The sequence below is a fragment of the Cryptomeria japonica genome, chromosome 11 (genome assembly GCF_030272615.1).
Source record: "Cryptomeria japonica chromosome 11, Sugi_1.0, whole genome shotgun sequence".
Classification (NCBI taxonomy): Eukaryota; Viridiplantae; Streptophyta; class Pinopsida; order Cupressales; family Cupressaceae; genus Cryptomeria; species Cryptomeria japonica.
The window spans coordinates 616,713,364-616,734,505 of NC_081415.1; the positions used below are offsets into that span (position 1 = coordinate 616,713,364).

The 21,142-nt window shown below is 36.0% G+C and overlaps 1 protein-coding gene across 1 annotated transcript; it reads right to left on the reverse strand.

The window, feature by feature from the left end:
• Window positions 1-18,598: 18,598 nt before the first annotated feature.
• On the reverse strand, window positions 18,599-19,090 carry LOC131043460 (uncharacterized). Its single transcript, XM_057976659.2, has one exon. It carries the CDS (start codon window positions 19,086-19,088, stop codon window positions 18,606-18,608), a length of 483 nt encoding a protein of 160 aa, XP_057832642.1. The 5' UTR covers window positions 19,089-19,090; the 3' UTR covers window positions 18,599-18,605.
• Between the last annotated feature and the right edge of the window lie 2,052 nt (window positions 19,091-21,142).

Below are 21,142 nucleotides of genomic sequence, written 5' to 3' on the forward strand. Positions count from 1 at the left end.
GTTGGAAGAAATGTTAGTGTGGTAGAAGAGGATTTTAGAGACCTCTAGAGATAAGTTCAAGCACTACAAGAAGAGTTGTGTAGAGGAGTTGATATTAGGGCAAGAGATGAAAGTGAGGACAAAGAAGAAGATGAGATCTAAGAACAAGAGGTAGTTAGAGATATTGATGAGGCTAGGTTTTTGAAGGCCATTTCTAAGATGAGAAAAATGCCAAAGATTGAAGTTTTCACATATTCTAGAAATATTAGTCTAGAAGAGTTGATTGATTGGATCAATGATATGGAAGAATATTTTGAGTATTGAATAAGTGTGTGATCCTAAAAGGGTCAAATTTGTAAGGACCAAACTGAAGGGTTATGCGAGTATTTGGTGGAAAGAAGCTCGGTTAGAGAGAAATAGAAGAAGAAAAGAGAAAATAAAAAGAAGGGATCAGATGGTGGACAGATTGAAGAGACAATTTATTCCTATTGACTATGAGCTTGATTTGTTGAAAAAGATGCAAGGGTTGAAGCAAGCTAGAAAAATCTATTAAAGAGTATAAAGAACAATTCTATTGAGTTTTAATTAGAACATGCCATTTTGAGGTCAATAAGGATAAATTTGCTCAGTATATAAATGGGTTGAAGCTGAGTATTTAAGAAGAGTTGAATTTGGTAAGAATGTATATCATTGAAGATGCATATCAATTTTCTTTAAAGGTAGAAGAGAAGCTAAACATGATATTTGAGAGCAAGAAAAATGGAAGAGGGAACAGTGGAAAGACTGGTAGATGGTCTTATGGAGGCTGAAATGAAGACTAGAAGAAGAATGGTGACTGTAGTAGTAGTCAGAATCAGAGGGGAATAACTCCTACCATCCTCGTGATCAAAATACTGGAGATCAAAGAAGAAGAGTAAGAGGACAAGGATAGGGAAGATGAGGCTTTCGTGGGACATGTTTCCAATGTGGAGAAGAAGGTCATAGAGCCTTTGAGTGACCCCAACATCAAGGGAGGATAAATTGAAGTTTGAGTCCATGTGCACTACCTACAGTACTAGCACCAAAGAAAAATGGAGAATGGAGGATGTGTATAGACTCTTGAGTTATCAATAAGATTACAATCAAGTATAAATTTCCCTTATTGAGGATGGATGTCATTATTGATTGTTTGAGTGGAGTTGAGTACTTCACAAATATTTGAAGAGTGGATATCACCACTTTGGATTAGAGAAGGAGATGAATGGAAAAAACCTTCAAAACAAAGGAGGTCTTGTATGAGTGGTTAGTCATGCCTTTTGGGCCAACTAATGTGCCGAGCACATTCATGCGGCTCATGAATGAGGTATTAAAAGAATTTTTGATTAAGTTTGTTATTGTTTACTTGGATGATATTCTAAATTTTAGTAAGACATTGGAATATCACATAATGCATATTTGTAGGGTCTTTGAGAAGTTAAGAGAAGAATTTTTTTTGGTTAACCTGAAGAAGTGCAGTTTTGTGACGAATGAGATAGTGTACTTGGGATTTGTTATCTCAACAGATGGTCTTAAAATGGACCTAGAGAAAGTGAAGGATATCCTTGAATGACCTACTCCAAGGAGTGCGATTAAGGTGATATATTTTCATGGTTTGACAAGTTTTTATAGAAAATTTCAAAAATTTCAATAGTATATGTGGACCCCTAACTAAAATAATGAGAGGGGATATAGAAGAGTTTAAGTGAACCATGGGAGTAACAAGGAGTTTTTATTTGTTGAAAAGAAAAGTTATAGAACAACCTATTTTAGTGCTTCCAGATTTTAACAAGGTATTTCAGGTAGATTGTGATGCTAGTGGCAATGCCATTGGAGCTATTTTGACTCAGGAGGGAAAACCCATTACTTATTTTAGTGAAAAGTTGAATGATGCCAAAAGAAAATATTCTATTTATGATTAGGAGTTTTATGCCATAGTTCAGGCATTGAGAAAGTGAAGAAATTATATTTCTCCTAAAGAGTTTATTTTATTTACTAATCATCAAGCTTTAAAATATTTGAATAGTCAGGGAAAGTTGAATCAAAGATATTTTAAATGGGTTGAGTTTTTGCAGAGTTACACTTTTTCTTTGAATCATTGGAGTGGAAAGTCTAACAGGGTTGCAGATTCCTTAAGTAGAGGGAAAAATTTGTTGATAGAGATATAGATCAAAGTTGTTGGGTTCCATGAACTCAAGTATTTGTATCTAAAAGATCTTGATTTTGGAGAGGCTTGGAGATCTTGCATGGAGCTTGTTACTTTAGACATGACCAATTGGTTGGATTTTATAATCGAAGATGAGATGTTATTCAAAGGAAGTCAATTGTTCATTCCAAAGAGTTCCATGAGGGAGAACCTGGTCAAAGAAAAGCATAATGGAGGATTGTCTAGACACTTTGGTTGAGATAAGACCATTGCTCTTGTTAGTGAGCATTATTATTGGCCACAATTACAATAAGATGTTAAGATGTTTGTACAAATTTGTAGAGTATGTCATATTGCAAAAGGCACCAGGTAGAATATAGGGTTGTACATCAACCATTACCTGTACTAGAGAGGCCATGGGAGGATATCAGTATGAATTTTGTTCTTGGTTTACAAAGGATTCAATGAGGACATGAATCTATTTTTGTGGTCATGGATAGATGCTTGAAGATGCCACATTTTATTCCTTGCAAGAAGACTAATGATGTTTATGTGGTAGAGTTATTTTTCAGAGAGGTGGTGAGATTACATGATCGACCAAAGATTATAGTTTCATATCAAGACACCAAGTTTGTTCAGTACTTTTAGAGGACACTATGAAAAAAGTTGACGACATATTGGAAATTTAGCTCAGAACACCATCCCAAAACCAATGGAAAGACTGAAGTGGTGAATATGAGTTTAAATAACCTTCTAAGATGCTTAGTAGGAGATAAGTCTAAGGGATGGGATTTGATTTACCACATATAGAGTTTGCATATAATAATTTTGTCAATAGGAGTACTGATAAATCACCATTCCAGATTGTATATGGAAGTAGTCCTAGAAAAGCTTCAGAACTAAGGAATATGGACAAAATAAAAAAGAGTAGTGCCGAAGATGAAGAATTTGTAGAGAACCTGAAGAATTTGTATGAAGAAGTAAGAAAACATATTAATAAGATGAATTTTTAATACAAGGCTAAGGTAGATCAAAAAAGGAAATATAAGGAATTTTAGATTGGAGAAGAAGTCATGGTTCATTTGAGAAAAGAGAGTTTTCCAATGGAAACATATAATAAGTTAAAGATGAAGAAATTTGGGCCATGCAGAATCATGCAAAAGTATGATTCGGGAATTGTTTATGAGGTAGAGTTTCTTAGTGGACTTAACATTTCGTCTGTCTTTAATATTTCAGATTTGACAGAGTATCATGAAGGTGGTATTGAAGATGAAATAGCAGAAACACAATGGAATGTTCCAACAACTACTTCAGAGATGGAGGAGATAGAAGACATCTTGGATAGCTATCTGAGTAGAAGCACACGAAACAGGCAGTATGAGGAGTATTTGGTCAAGTGGAATGGAAGTCCTATTGAAGATTCAACATGGTTGTCGAAAGAAGAGGTTGAATGCCTTGGTTTTCCTCTTAATACCTGAGATGTGACAAGTTCACTTATCAATTTACCCCAGGTGTCTGATGTAGGAGCATCCAGGGTGTAAGAGAAATCTTGCATCACCCAAAAATATTGTTTATTTGTTAATAAGCGCTATTTTTGGTAGGGTTACTATTTTTAGTAAGTTGTTAGTTTTGTACAAAATCTACATAGACCTCCTAGACAGTAAATTGGAGCTAATGGTGAAGATATTATCCTAATATCTTGTGGCATTTGAGAGTTATTCAAAAAGGGGGAGTTTAATTTTCTAGAACATTCTAGGTGGTTAAATTCACAATATGAAGAAGGAAAATGGGGGTTACAAGGAGACAATTCTTGTAGTGTAGATTGTGGCTCTAGCTTGTAGATTATTATAATAAGAATGCCCATGCATGGTTGTTGCATGTTATTTTTCTGAATGTTGTAATTTGATTTCTGAATGTTGTAATTTGATTTCATTGAGATAATAGAAAGAACACATTGTTTTCTTGCATTTTCTTGTCTATTTTCTTTTTTTTTCTGTTGTGTGTTTGGGTTTATAAGGGGAGTACCCTTCATCAGTTCTTTTATTTGTTATGTATGTTTTCTTAAGTTGAGATTGATAGAGCATAGACATAGTTGTGTTTATCTAGCAATTTTTTTTTTTAATTTCAACAATGAGGGAGCATGTATATACCTGTGCTTATCCAACTGTTGATTTTTAATGTTTTATATATGTTATGTTAAGGTGGGCTAGATCCCTGTCCTATGGATTTTATTAATATCACTATATGTTCATTAAATTTAAAGTAGATTGCCAAAGGTATCCAGCGATGAATCCCTTATCCACCATGACAAGTCCCTTATTCACCATGACAAGTATGAGGTAGATGGTGGATACCATGGATCAAATTTTTGAGGCCTTCTTTATGTGCTCTTGAAGGTAAAAGAGTGAGACAATAATACAAAAACCATATGGCTACTTATTGTAAATGGGGCAATAAATGCTTTAGAAATTTGCAAGGATGCCTTGCTCAGAAATATCGATGGGGTTTTATTTTGTTCGCATTTATATTAGGATGTAGTAGAGAGTTTTCTCATGGGCTTGGATTATGTTTGTTTTGTATTTCAAGTAGGAGGTTGGTTTATTATTTCTGTGTGGGTATTGTGTATTAGATTATGTAGATTTTCTTAAAGAGTTAAAAATGATGCTTCCCACAAGTTGAGAATTAATTATTGGAGGGCTTTTGTAAGATTTCTTATAAACGAAAGGACCCAAGGAATATTGAGAAGATATAAGCAAGAAAACCATTGTGCTAATGCATGTTGCATAGCTATATGTAGGCCTTGGTTCAGTCCACCACCACACTCCTGCATTTTTCTTTATGCATATTTATTATAATTTGCATGAGATTTTGCAATCCTAAACAATAGATCCATTTGATAATTTTTCTTTGATTGTTTCATGCTTTGAGATGACTTCTACTTGAGGTATTCTATAATTATTTTGCACTCCAATCTACATCTTTTTCTTATATGTTTCCACGATAGTTTATTGTCTTGAATCTCTATTATTTTTTCCCTGTATGTTTATTGTATATCCCCATATTGGGATAGGTAGGGAGGTATTTGGTTTTGGACCTAATTGAAATTAAATGGAAGTTTAGAAAAAAATTCTAAATTGTCCATGTCTTCTAATCCTATTTTTTATTTCTTAGATTCTCTATTTTAATAGTTTGTAGGCTTTGTTGATGATTTCACTTTTTATGAATGTAGTCTAGGAAAGTCACAATTGTTTTTTTAATCCTCTTACCTTGTTCCTACACTTATATTTGAGCCCAATCAAAAAGAAAATGATGAATTGTGTTACACGTTCACCCCCAAACTTGGTTTGCAATATATCAATTTCAGGCGCTATATAGAGGTGAATCAAATGATGTCTAATTCCTCTATCTTGGTCACTTGCCATTTTATTTGTATAGAATTTTCTCTAGCATTTTCAACAAATTCATTGTCAAATTAATGTCTTATAATCATGACATTTCTTGAACCTATGTATGCCCCCACTTTTGCATGTATGTCTACCATAATAGTTGCATTTATAGAATTTGATAAATTTTGCCTTCCTTTTTGATGGATATCAAATAATTTAATTGTCTCAATGTTAGGATTCCCAAAGATATTGAGAGGGGGGGGTGAATCAGTATCTGACTGGTAATAAAATTTTCTTAACTTATAACATGAAAAGCATATCAAAACCGTGTACCGGTAAACCAAAAATAATGCAGCAAAGAAGAATAACAACCACAACATAAGAGACACACCATAACATAATATTTTAATGAGGAAACCCGGTGTGGGAAAAACCTCAGTGGGATTTGTGACCCACAATATTCACTTACTGGCCAATAAGAGAATATTACTGCTTACAATAGGGGCCTGCACATGCAGGAAGGCCAAGTGCCTAGAGCTCACTGCTCAATTACAAAAGAAGTCACACTGACTTACAAAAATGGATTATACAAATCCAGTGTCTTGTACTGCTTCAATTTAGCATCTTCTATGCCTGATTTAGTACCTGTTTAAGCTCTGCTATATACATAAACCCTTATCCAATAATTTGCATATTAGGTCTGCTATTATCTTTTCATACTTCACTCTTCTAAATGATCTACAATGATCTCATACATATATGAGTCATTTTACAATTAAATACAAAATATGCATATGCAAAATTCCTGTCAGCCAGGGTGCTAGTAATTTTTCTATTAGGTGTTGGTGTTCTGAATGCCGATGCCAGTGCCTGTGTCTCTCGGTATCATATAATTGTAAGGTTGCCATTAATGAAAATACCTTCAATCACCTAAAATGTCTCATTGGAGTGTGCATTTGCCAACAATCTCCCCCTTTGGCATTGATGGCAACACTCATGAGAAAAATCCAAAGATCCAAAAATGGTTTGCCAAAATTGTCTTACCAAAAATGAGTGCTCCCCCTGAGTAGATGATATCCATTTTTCTGTCCATTTTTCTCATCTCACTACTCCCCCTTTGTCATCAATGACAAAGGTTGTCATTTGCTATCAGTGGAGTGTGTTCCTTGCCTAGATCCTTATAACCTATGTGTTACAATATGAAGGATTTCTGTTAATACCAAATTTATACTCTCAGTGAACTTTTCACTATCTTTTAGTGCAGCCTTTGTTCTTTGAATAGTATCGGTGAGGAGATGCATTTGTTCCTCCGATGTCTTCTATCCTTGAACAAGTGCCTCAGAGATCTCTTTACTCAAAGAGATGAGGTACTCCAATTTAGGGCTGAGTTTGTATTTAAGGTCTTTTGCCTTCCTTTTTATTTTGTCTTTCTCATTTTCAAATTTCTCAAGTTTTTCTTCAAGACTGTGTATCTTCTGCTCTGTAACTGATAATGGTTTAGATGAACCGATGAGGTTATCAACTATACTGTCAATTTCTTTTTGTACCTTTCCTATTTCCTTGTCTATATCTGTTGTCAGAACATTTGTCTTGCATGTATCTCTATATATTTCCTTGAACTCCTTTATTGTTTTGTTTAGTGCCAGTAAAAGTGTGCCAATGTGGCCCATGCACTTCTTTATTGTTACATCAAAGAATTTCTCTTTCTCTTTATTCATTTTCTCCTTAAATGTATCCTCATTTATTTGATCAATTGTCAAGGCGTTGCTGGTGATCTATTTAGACAATGTGTCCAGTTGTCCTAAAGAATCTTTCTTGTCAACAATGCACTTGGGTGATATCAATTTAAGAATGGGGATTGCATCATCAATAGCCTTATAGGCTTGTGCATTACATTCTAGGAGTTTGTTTATTGATTCCAATAAGACCTCTGTTACATTTGTAGGGCGGAATTTTGCTATAGAATTACCAGATGTCTGTCCAACTATTTTTATAATTTCCATGCTACCAGTTGTAGTAATAACCTTGCTTTCCTCTTTCTTAGGAGGATCTGTTTGGGTATGCGTTTCTATTAGCAAAGGTTTTGGTTTGTCAGTTCTTGCCAGTGGCACTATCTCAGTTTGAACTTGAACATCAACCTATTTCTGCTTCAGTGCCTCAGATGGCTTCTCTAAGCTCTCAACTGCCAGTTTCTCAGATGTAGTCTCTGAATGTACTTCCGGTTTCTATGTATTTGCCTCTGTACTATTCATTCCCTATTTCTCTGATTGTTTCTCAGTAGAGTCCTCTACTGGTTTCTCTATCTCTATGCTAATATTAGTTTCTACATCTGCAGCTGGTGACTTAGTAGCCACATCTTTCTTCTTATCCTCAGTGGTTTCTCTATCTACCATAATATTTACCTCTTGTGTATCAATATTCATGGTATACAAAATTTTAGACTCAGGATTAGTATCCTCTTGAGGAGTCTCCATACTCTCTGTAGTGGGTTGTGTGTCAACTGATTCTACCGGTGGAGTATCAGAAGGAGGTGGGGGTAAGTTGTTAGTTATCTTAAGGTGTGGAGGACCTCCTATCTTGCCTTTCCCTTTATCACTGTCCTTTTGATATACTTTGATAGTCTTGGGTCTTTTTAGTTCTTCCTATTCCTCTTTTGTAATGAAGAATATGTCCCATCCATCTGTTGTTTCTTTAGAAACTTCTTTTACCCTGCCAGCCATCAGTGCTACATGTCAGTGAGCGGTTGAAAATACAGTCCGGTTTGCTTCACTGATTAATTGATCAATCTCTTTCAGTGAGTTAACTGGATGAATTGCAAGTAATTTCTCAATTTTAATTTTCTTATCTAGCTCAACAATAGCTACCCTTCTAGCTCCAAGTCTTCGGTAAAGATTAGTGGGTATCTCATCAACAATTTCCATTAGAAATTTCTTATAAATATCCAAGTGTAAGATTACACTATTTTCTATGCTCTCTTTGTCATCAACTGAAAGTGTATTGTATAGTTTGCTAATGTTTGTTAACTTTCCATTCTCTGTTATTTCGCTGAGGAGCTTATCTAGTGGAGAGATGTCTTGTTTTACCTTTTTCTTCTTAGGAGTCAACCTCTTTATTGGAGGCCTCACTTCCTGTTGTTTTTGTCTGGTTTTCCTGGGTGTGGGTGAGGGTGTCGGTGAGGGTTTTCTTTTCCTTTCCACCCTTTTGAATGTTGCTAGTATATCACTCTTAGAGGAAGTTCCAACTAGTGAAAGATGAGATTTTAGTTGAAGTCCTTCCAACTCACTTTTATTTATACCAGTTTGTTTCAAAAAATCTTCCTTAATTGCCTTTGCCTGTCGGGTTCCTTTCCTTACTGTTGCTTCAACTTTCTTAACCCTTTTTCTTGACTGAATTCCACTTTCAATTGTTTCTGCATTTCCAAAGAATTTCTTAGTGGGTTCCCTTGGTGCTTCAAGGAGGGCTTTTGCATAAGTTTCTATGATGTTCTCATCTATTTCATATCCCATTTCAGTTACCCAGATAGTCCTAGGGATAACTGCCTCCATCCAGATTTCATGTTACTTAATTACAAAGCAAATTTCTTTTTGATATTTATTCGCAATTGCTTGTGACAGTCTTAACCTTGTCTTCATTCGAGCCTTCAATGCCTGAAAATGTTCATTTATGTTTTTCTCTCTATCTTCTCCCATGTTGTTCGGTAAACCCAATAGTTGCATTCCTATCGGTACGCCAAAAACCAAAATCTCTTGCACCAATACCGGGTACTTGTTTTGTAATGTACAACATTAAACATACAAGTAAATTTCCAAATCTAAAGGTTCCTTTCTCATCTTATTTTATCTTCCCCAGATTGTCTATTAATTCATCTTTGAGCCATTCACACACATCTATTCTAGCATTGTTGTTTACCATATCATATGCACTTTTAATAGGGTAAGTGAACAAAGATGGTGGTCAAAAAAGTGGACACACCCAAAAAAAAAAATGAAAAACACCAAAACGCGTACGGGGAATTTCAAATTTAAAGAACCTCGTATGTGTTTAGGCTCATTTTTCCAAGCCTAACCAAAGCTAAACCACATACGTGGTTTAAAATATACTAACCGCGTACGCAGTTTAAAGAATACTAACCACGTACGTGGTTTAAAGCATACTAACCGCGTACGCGGTTTAAAAACTAAAATCGCGTACACGGTTCTGTCTGTCAATAAAATGCAATTCACTTACATTCCATTAGGTTTTTCAATAGGATATATACATAAAATATAACATTTTGTCTTTTATCTTTCTTATACTTTAAGTTATATTTTATGTATATATTGTCAGGATGTTTGAGAGTGGTTCCAGATCTATAAGAGTTATAATGCAGATTCTAGTTTTTTGAGTATTCTTATAAATTTCAAACTTAGTCAAATTTCAGTAATCAGCATGCTCATGTCAGCATTATGTCTCTCATCTCTTCCCTACATTCCCCCTCTCTCTTCCTTAACTCCTACCTTTTTGTCTCTTAGGCATCTCCCTTTCTACTTTCTTCCCTCTCTCGGGTATCTCTCTATCTCTTTCTCATCTCCCTCACCCTCTTTCTCTCTTTCATATATCCCTCTCTTTCTCCTCCTCTCTCAAATATCTCCATCTCTCACTCACTCCCCATCTCTTAAGTGTCTCTCTTTCTCTCATTCTCTCCCTCTCCCTCCCCCTCCCTTTCTCTTCCTTTGTCAAGTATTTCTTTCCCTCTAACTCTCTTTATCTCTCCCCCTCTTGTTCCATTTCTCTTTCTCTCAAGTCTCTCTCCTTCTCTCTATCACATCTCTGGTATCAACCTTTATCTATCTCTCTCTCTCTTCTCTTCTATAAAGTCCCTCTCTCTCTCTCTCCCATTATTAATCTCTGAAGTCTCTCCCTCTCATCCTCATTCTCTCTATCTCATTCTCTCCTTCTCTTAAGTGTGTCTCTCTCATTCTCTCCCTCTCCCCTCTCCCTCCCTCTCTCCCTTTCTCATTACCTCTCTTTATCACTCTCTCCCTCTCTTCGCACCTCTCTCTCTCCAGTCTCTTGTAATATCCTTCCACCCCTTCCTCCCTCTCACTCAGACTCTCTCTATCTCTCACCCTCTCTTTCTCTCTCTCTCACCTTTCCTCCCTTCACCTCTTAGGTCTCTCTTTCTCTCGCAATCCCTCTATCCACCTCTTAGATCTCTCTATACCTCCTCTCTCTCTCTCTCTAAGTCGCTCTCTATCTCTATCTCTCCCTCCCTCTCTCTCTCTCTCATTTATCTCTTGTCTCTCCCTCTTAGTCTCTATCTCAGTCTCCTCATCTCTTAGGTGTATCTCTCTCCCATTGCCTCCCTCTCCTCCCCCTCTCTGCCTCCCTAGGGTCAAAAGGTATTCTCAGAGGTGATATGGTATCCTAGGGATCCATGCATGTGTCCTAAGGGGTCATAGGACACCATATGACCCATAACGACACATAAGAGGTCATATGGAGTCCTAAGGGGTTATAAGACACCATATGACCCCTTAGCACACCATACGACCCATAAAACACTATATGACCTCTTAGGACACCATATGAACGAAAATGACACCATATGGAGTCTTAAGGGGTCAAATAGTGTCCTAAGGGGTTGTAGGAGACCATATGACCCCTTAGGACACCATACGATCCCTAATGACACCATATGGTGTCCTAAGTGGTCATAAGGTGTCCTAGGGGTCATACAACACCATAAGACACATAACGATATCATATGGTGTCCAATGGGTCATTGGACACCATATGACCCTTAGAACACAATACGACCCCTAACAACATCTAAGGGGTCATAGGACACTATATGATCCCTTAGAATACCATAGGACCTATAATGATGCCAAATAGTGTCCTAAGGGGTCATAGAATACCATATGACCCTTTTGGGCAGCATATGGTGGTGTTATGGGTCATATGGTATCCTGAGGGGTCATATGCATCCTATGACCTCTTAGGACACCATATGATGTCGTTATGGGTCGTATGGTGTCTTAAGGGGTCATATGATGTCTTAAGGGGTCATAGGACACCATATGACCTCTAATGACACCTAAGGGATCATATGGTGTCCTAGGAGATCATAGAATACCATATGACCCTTTAGGACACCATACGACACATAATGACACCATATGGAGTCCTAAGGGATCATATGGTGTCCTAAGGGATCATAGAACACCATATGACCCATAACGACACGTAAGAGGTCATATGGAGTCCTAAGGGGTTATAAGACACCATATGACCCCTTAGCACACCATACAACCCATAATGACACCAAATGGTGTCCTAAGGGGTCATAAAACACTATATGACCTCTTAGGACACCATATGACCCATAATGACACCATATGGAGTCCAAAGGGGTCAAATAGTGTCCTAAGGGGTCGTAGGAGACCATATGACCCCTTAGGACACCATATGACCCCTAATGACACCATATGGTGTCCTAAGTGGTCATAAGGTGTCCTAGGGGTCATACAACACCATAAGACACATAACGATATCATATGGTGTCCAATGGGTCATTGGACACCATATGACCCTTAGAACACAATACGACCCCTAACAACATCTAAGGGGTCATATGGTATCCTAAGGGGTCATATGATACTATATGATCCATTAGAACACCATAGGACCTATAATGATGCCAAATAGTATCCTAAGGGGTCATAGAACACCATATGACCCTTTAGGCATGTTGTTATGGGTCGTATGGTATCTTGAGGGGTCATATGGCATCCTATGACCCCTTAAGACACCATATGGTATCGTTATGGGTCGTATGGTGTCTTAAGGGTTCATATGGTGTTCTAAGGGGTCATAGGACACCATATGACCTCTTAGGAAACAAAATGACCTCTAATGACACCTAAGGGATCATATGGTGTCCTAAGAGGTCATAGAATACCATATGACCCTTTAGGACACCATACAACCCATAACAACACCATATGGAGTCCTAAGGGATCACAGAACACCATATGACCCACAACGACACGTAAGAGGTCATATGGAGTCCTTAGGGGTCATAAGACACCATATGACCCCTTAGCACACCATACAACCCATAATGACACCAAATGGTATCCTAAGGGGTCATAAAACACTATATGACCTCTTAGGACACCATACGACCCATAATGACACCATATGGAGCCCTAAGGGGTCAAATAGTGTCCTAAGGGGTCATAGGAGACCATATGACCACTTAGGACACCATATGACCCCCTAATGACACCATATGGTGTCCTAAGTGGTCATAAGGTATCCTAGGGGTCATACGACAACATAAGACACAAAATGATACCATATGGTGTCCTAATGGGTCATAGGACACCATATGACCCTTAGAACACAATATGACCCCTAATAACATCTAAGGGGTCATATGGTATCCTAAGGGGTCATAGGACACTATATGATCCCTTAGCACACCATAGGACCTATAATGACATGTAAGGGATCATATGGTATCCTAAGGGGTCATAGAATACCATATGACCCTTTAGGACACCATATGGAGTCCTAAGGGGTCATATGGTGTTCTAAGGGATCATAGTACACCATATGACCCATAACAACACCTAAGGGGTCATAATACACCATATGAACCCTTAGTACACCATACGACCCATAAATATTATCCAACCAATACATCCATACAATCCAAAGAAATCAATACGTTCATTTTCTTCAATCATTCTACTTTATATCCTATCTTCTTTAAAAAGAAAAAGAAAACCGACCACCTTGTCAATCTTCTTATCACCTTATATATATGCAAACAAAAAGAATATATATTGGAGGGAGAGGAAGAGAGAGAGAGAGAGAGAGAGAGAGAGAGAGAGAGAGAGAGAGAGAGAGAGAGATGTGGTATGGAGGAAGGGAGAAGGGGAGAGAGGGAGAGGGACTGAGTGAGAGAGGGAGAGAGAGAGAGAGAGAGAGAGAGAGAGAGAGAGAGAGAGAGGCACCTTGTACATGCTTGAGAGGGGGAGAGATGGAGACAATACACATAGATACACACATATGTGTGTATATATATACTTAATATATTATATATTATTATATACAAATATATATAAATATTATATATTATTATATACGTATATATAAATATTATATATTATATATTTTTATATTATATATAAATTATATATTATATATACAATATCGTACCATACACACTCCCAAAATTTAAGCATTAAAAGCATGTACGCGCTTTTTATAGTAAAAATAGCGCGTACGCGCTTTTTATAGTTAACATAGACCGTACACGCTTCTTATAGTTAACATAGACCGTACGTGCTTCTTATACCATAAGTACCCCGTATGCGCTTTTTATACCATAGGTACCCCATACGCGCTTTTGACTGTTTAGGCTTGGAAATAGGCCTGGTTGACAAAGCTACAGTTTGGAAGTTTGATTTCCCTCCATTTCCCTCCTTTTTGACGTGTTTTATTTTATCAACTTGGTTTCTCGACTTTGTCATCATCAAGTTTACACTTCATCAAGTGGGTATTTCTAAACTTGCCACCATATTTTTATCCATCTTCTGAGCTTTCTAACCATATAATTTTTTTAAAATTTGAACAACAATAACATATTATTATTGAATTTCTTTTACCAGTGTCTCCATAGTTCTCACAGACATATGTACACCATTTTTTTAATAACTTTTGATATACTTATCCAAATTTTTAAAAATTTACATATTATTATAGTGCACTTGATTCTTTACAATTTAAAAAAAAAAAAATTGCATTTTTGATTTTTTTAGTGCAACTTATGCTTCGCGCACGAACAGGTACCTAATTTTCAGGATGTGCTCGATTGGAAAAATCATTAAAAAAAAAATACTCAACAAAAAATTACAAAAAAATACACATCTTCTAGTGCTCACTCTTAACTATCTTTTTGCCAAAGGATTTGCCAAAATACTAAATCTAACTATGACTTTTTTGATGCGCACGTCAGACAGTATGTTATGTTTTTTGAAAAAATCAGGGTCTATTTTTTGTGTGCGAAAGATTTGACCCCCTTAATCTTATCTAATTTTGAAAAAATTTAGTAGTTTGGAAACTAGATTCAGAGTAATACAATATTTGTTCTTTGATCATCTTCATATCTTGAGTGGATGACTTTCAAATTTTGCCTCCAAGTTCAGGTTCACCTGATTTCAGAAAAAAAGTGTCCACTTATACCCCCCTTTTTGACCACCATCTTTGTGCACTTACCCAATACATAGGCTAGAAGCTGAGTTCAACCTATTTGCATGAGTAGCCTTGTAGCCTAAGATCATACTGACAAATATGACATTTATGTCCTTCACATCATTTACCCTTAGAGACCTTTTGTCAAATGTTGTACTAGTTAAATCCATCACTATGTCATTTGAGACTCTTTTGGTTCTCTCAGGTCTGCTACTGGTGGAAGGTAACCCTGTTACTACCTTAACGACTTTCTTGGTGATTTTATGGATTGAGTCCAACCAAAAGAATTCCCCATGAAATCTGCTTAGCACAATCCTTATAATATCCTTGGTAAAATTCAGGACACTAAGAATTTTAGTAAAACCTAGGGTTTCCACTATCTTATGTTCCAGCTTGACATTACCATCTACATCACAAATCACAGTCCTATACATGTTTTTGATCTCATCATCACCTAATTCCTCTATATGACAATGTATGTATATTCTAGGATCTTCAACATATACTACTCCCTTAGGAATTTGAGAAAATGCACCTAGGGTATCATCTTTCTTTGCAATTTTGGGAACAAGCTTGAATACGGGTCTAGGGCGCTTGATTACTTCAATCACAGTAGGGTTTGCAATAAATTCAGGAGTGGATGAGGATGCCATGATTATAAATACCTTAATCTGCCTTTAGGATGAGTGCTTGGATGAATTGATTCGCTTCTTCGCTAAGGATGCCTTTGCTTAGGAATTTTTGCACTCTTGAAGATTTGAATGCTCGATGAATGAAAAAGGAGCAAAAACACTTTCTTTATAATGTTATTTTCTCCAACTACCACATTTAATGCTTGCCGGTTAAGTCACAACTTAACTCATCTGCCGGTAATGAAGTAATTTTCACTTCTCACCATCAACCGAGGGAATAATAGCATGTTTTTCATTTTGTTGCTAAACCCCCAAAGGATTTTCCTTTAGTTAGATGAAGAGTCTCCTGCCGGTGGAGTGATACTCTGTTCTTCCGGTGGAGGAGTATTCCCATCAACATTCTGATCTGACTTTTTGATCCATTGTTTTGAGAATTCTTGCTTTACCTCTTCAACCTTTTCTTTACCTTTCAATCTAGGACCTTTATAATTTGCCGGTGATGCCTTCTATAAAATTTTGCAATATGTCCGATCTTTTTACAAGAATAACAAGTTACATTGTTCTTCTGAATAACTTTCCCATATCTTATACCAGTTTGTGTTTTGCATTGATTAGATAGGTGTCCAAATTTTCCACAAACATAACATCTTACATTCATTCTACAATTTTCTGAATTGTGACCAATTTTGTTTCACTTAGAACATTGACCGGTGGGTGTATTAGTGTTCTGATAATTTCTAGATCTACACTGATTTTCTCTATGACCATAGTTAAAGCATTTCCCATTGAATTTGTAAGAATTAGGTTGTCTTATCGGTTTGCTATGATCACGATTGTTTGCAGTACCAGAACTTTCATCAACTTCAAAGCCAAGGCCATTTGTATCACCATTAGGTTTCTGATTCTTCAGCATGTCAACAAGTTCTTCTGAACTTTTCTTGAATTTCTCCTTGTGTTGATTTGCAGCAGCCAGTTCTCTCTCCAAGATTCCTTTCTGTCTCATGAGTTCATTTGTGTCATTCTGTGTATGCATCAAATCTATCTTCAACATATCATTTTCATGACTAAGTCTTGTGTTTTCATTTCCAGCATCATTTAGTCTTCTAACCAAGTCATCTTCATTCTTCTTTCTATCTTCAATTTCTTTACAAAATCTCATAGTCATATCTTGCATCTCATTATTCATTGTATAGTTATCTTGTCTCAGTTGGTTCACTAGATCATTAAGAGTTTCCTTTTCATCTTCCTCATTCTGCGTCTTCTCACAAAATTCTCTTCTTTTATTTTTTGCTATGGTGATATTTTCTTGAAGTCCTCGAATAATATCCTGAGCAGCCTTCAGATCATCTTCAAGTTTGATATTTTTCACCTTTTTTGCATCATAGTCTGAAAGAGTTGTTTCCAATTGCTTCCTCAAATTTTCCATCTCTACCGATGACAAGATCTTCCTCTCAAGCTATTAGGCTTTTGAAAATAGAGGACTAGGCTCTGATACCAATTGTTAGGATTCCCAAAGATACTGAGGGGGGGGGAATTAGTATCTGACTGGTAATAAAATTTTCTTAACTTATAACATGAAAAACATATCAAAACTGTGTACAAGTAAACCAAAAATAATGCAGCAAAGAAGAATAACAACCACAACATAAGAGACACACCATAACATAATATTTTAACGAGGAAACCCGGTGTGGGAAAAACTTCGGTGGGATTTGTGACCCACAATATTCACTTACTGGCCAATAAGAGAATATTACTGCTTACAATAGGAGCCTGCACATGCAGGAAGGCCAAGTGCCTAGAGCTCACTGCTCAATTACAAAAGAAGTTACACTGACTTACAAAAATGGATTATACAAATCCAGTGTCTTGTACTGCTTCAATTTAGCATCTGCTATGCCTGATTCAGTACCGGTTTAAGCTCTGCTATATACATAAACTCTTATCCAATAATTCACATATTAGGTCTGCTATTATCTTTTCATACTTCGCTCTTCTAAATGATCTACAATGATCTCATACATATATGAGTCATTTTACAATTCGCCAAGTCGGCTTACAAAAGATTTTACAATTAAATACAAAATATACATATGCAAAATTCCTGTCGGCCATGGTGCCGGTAATCTTCCTATTCGGTGCCAGTGCCTGTGTCTCCCGGTATCATATGATTGTAAGGTTGCCATCAATGACAATACCTTCAATCACCTACAATGTCTCATTGGAGTGTGCATTTGCCAACACTCAAGTTGCATGAATAATGACAATGGTGTAGTGAAAAAGTTTAATGTTAGTGACTTGTCCATAAATAAATCTTCAAATATGCATAGAAGGTTTGATAATTTCTATTAGTAGGAAATCATTATCATTTGCCTAGTCTCTCACATCATCCTTTGACCACACTATCAGTCATGGAGTGGTTTGATCATATAGACAAAATCCCGCTTTTGAATAGCTAGAAGCACAATGTTTGGAAGCATAGAAAACCTCAAAGAACTATGAACATAGGCCTCCAGTAGTTTTAGGGTTTATTGGGACATAGGGGAATATGCCAAATGAGACTCTTGCAAGCATTAATAAAAATGCAAACCCTAAAATCAAAATGCACATTATCAAATTAGAAAATGTTGAAACCATGGCAAGCGACTCACCTCAAGATTCTGCACAAATTGTGTGATGTAATCAATAATACCAATGTCCAGTTTTGCTTCATCCTGCTGACGGCAAAAAAAGCAGAGGCTTTCCTTTCCAGCTAGTAAATCTTGAATGAGTTTCCACAATAAGAAAAAATGAAAAATGTTGCATCACAGATAGGGCATGTGAACCAGCTTGCAGAATGCCACCTACCCACCCAGTAAGGACTTGTGCAGAGTATAAGCAAACTGGAAAGTTTCCCTCCAGCTTTTTTTTGTCACTGGAATGATTTTCCCTAAATTTCGCAAATGGAACAAAAAAATAGCAGCAATGAATCAAGAAATAGAACAATAGAAAGGAAAATCAATGTATATAGTATAATTCCTACAAACTATAGGATAAAAGATTGAACACGATTCTTGAACAATCTATTAATTGCAAAACAACACGATAAAAACATTAATCTCCACCTATAAATAGATGGGAACTAACAACAATCAAATGTTTATTTTCAAACATAAGCTCTAAATATACACGAACTTTACTCTTATAGCTAAATCTCATATTTTACTTTTGTTTGTTCACATGTATCTCTCTCCTACAGGTGGGACAAGTAGAGTGCTTCTGCAGCCATGGTTGAATGCAGTGACAGTGGAATATATGGTGGGGGTGGCAAGACATTTCAATTACCTCTTCACCCAATACAAAATCATCAATGCATATTGGGCATTTACCAACATCATTAACTGGATGAGCTGAAACAGTTATGGTGGACAGTTCTTCTAAATTGTAATTATTTAATGTTCGCATAGGAACCTTAAATGTCTCTGTCTCTGCACCCAACATCCGGAGTTCATTTAGCATACTATCACAGTCTGTAATGAACTCCTCTACTTCATCAGATTGCCCGAAATTCTCTGCTTGATGTCTCAAAGAAAGCACACGATGGTTGAGGCAGTTTATTTGGTAGAGACGAGCTTCTATACTCTCTTCCTCTACTCTTTCTCTTCTACTTCGATCCCCACCTTGTTGATATGTTATGTTCTTCATCGCTTGGATTGCCAGCTCCAGATATACCTGAAATTCATAAAAAACCCTTTGCTTATAATAAATCCTTGCTAAAATTGTCAGATTCATTTCTTTTTTCTATTGTAAACATGATGGGCATTTCTAATTTAGTGGTGTTATTTATATAACAAACATTCATAGAATTTGTAATATAATTGCATACCAGGATTTCTTGTCTTGCAGATTTCACAGCTGTATAAAATCCGCTGCGGATAATGACTCCCACTAAGCAAACTATATAGGTGAAATCCATGAGACTTGATAGTAATGTATCATCTGCAGAATCCGCAGACAGATAACTTATGAAAGACGTTGTGAGATCTCAACGAAGGTGCTCACTGTGGTACCACTGTTTCTGTTTCCAGGTTTTGGTGAGGCCTTTTGACTGGAAATGTGATTACGGAAAACCATTAAGTGGGTGGATTGACAGAGTAGACAACTTAGTCTTTTTCAAATGAGAGATCATTCCTATGCTTCTTGTCTAGAAAAATCAGCACATATTTCGTTGCTTAACAAGGAAAAGTATCATATGTTGTTGTTCATCTACGAGGAAGACAAATGTTACATCAAAAACTACATTGGAGGTAAAAGTGTCACATTGAAATAATAGGCAGATTGTTTTTTATGGATGAGATTATATATCTACAAAGAACTTTTAGCTATCTGATAAGGAAGTAGAATCTTTAGATTGAAACTTTTTTGGCTAAGGGTAAGAATTCAGAGGCATCCATTCCATCAAACTTGTCCAAGACACGATCTTGATCTCATCGCTTATGATGTTGGGGGGCCTTGCATTTGTGGTGGGTTCATTTAGAACCATATGACTTTTTTTCATTTGAAAATAAGAATTGTGGTATGATGCAAGATTTAGATTTGGTTGTCACTTCAATAATAGTGATATATGAATAAGAGTGAATTTTAGAGATGTAAGATAAGTTTTGACTTTTATTTACTAGTTAGTCATGTGATTATTTGAATTTTTTAATTCATTTAATTTTAGATGATGGATAGAAATATGATTCTATTTATTTTGGAACAATGAATAAAATGAAATAACTAACTAAATAATAATGGTATTTAATTACTTAGTGAAAATAAATTAATTAATCTTGAATGGATAAAGAAAAATAGTCTAATTAATTATATAATAAAAATATTTTATTATTTAGTAATATGATGATTATGTGATGCTAGAAGATAATGGCTTCCTTTTGAAAGAGCATTGAAACTAAAAGAAGCAACAATATTTCAAAGAATGTAAATAAAAGCATTTGATGTGATGAGACTAATAATAATATGCCCCAAATTATTGAGATTTGGATTTTAGAATTCGATAGTATTATTTGTTTTAGATTGATAGATTGAAGTTGAAGGATTTGACCAATTGAAAAATGACTAAGATTTTGGTTTTAAGAATGTTGGTCTTAGTAAATTGGATGATTTAATTTAGGGATGACCCCTTGAGAGGATAGGTGGGTTTGAAGAACATGAGTGTATTCTTGAAATAAATGAAACAAATATCAACAAAGATGAAACAAGTATCAAAAAAGAAGTTTAGCTAGATAAATGAAGAGGATAGATGGGAATAAGTTGGGATGACAATGATAGATGAAGATATTGATTGTAACGGATGAAGTTAATTAAAGGATGAAAAGATGAGTGGAGCAATGGATGTGGTCAAAGGTGAATTTCTTTTTCTTTTAAGGCATATGCTCTCAGTCTTGGACAAGATGGTAGTTGATGCACATGAAAGGGGACACAAGCCTCAAACAAGATTCAAATGTTAGTTTGTTAGTTTCCAACCAAAAATAAAACAAATGAAATAAAATCATTCACATATAAAATTGAGAAAGATAAAAAAAAACATGCAAAGAAAGAAAGAAAAATAAAGACAAGGAAGAGGATATCTCCCTAAGATGCTCCCATGATGCCTTTGTTGATTCTCCCTTGTCTCTCTCCTCCCCAAGATCCAAATGAGTGTATAGAGCTCTCAACTTTAGCACTAAACCATGGATGCCAATGGAGATTCAAATGGT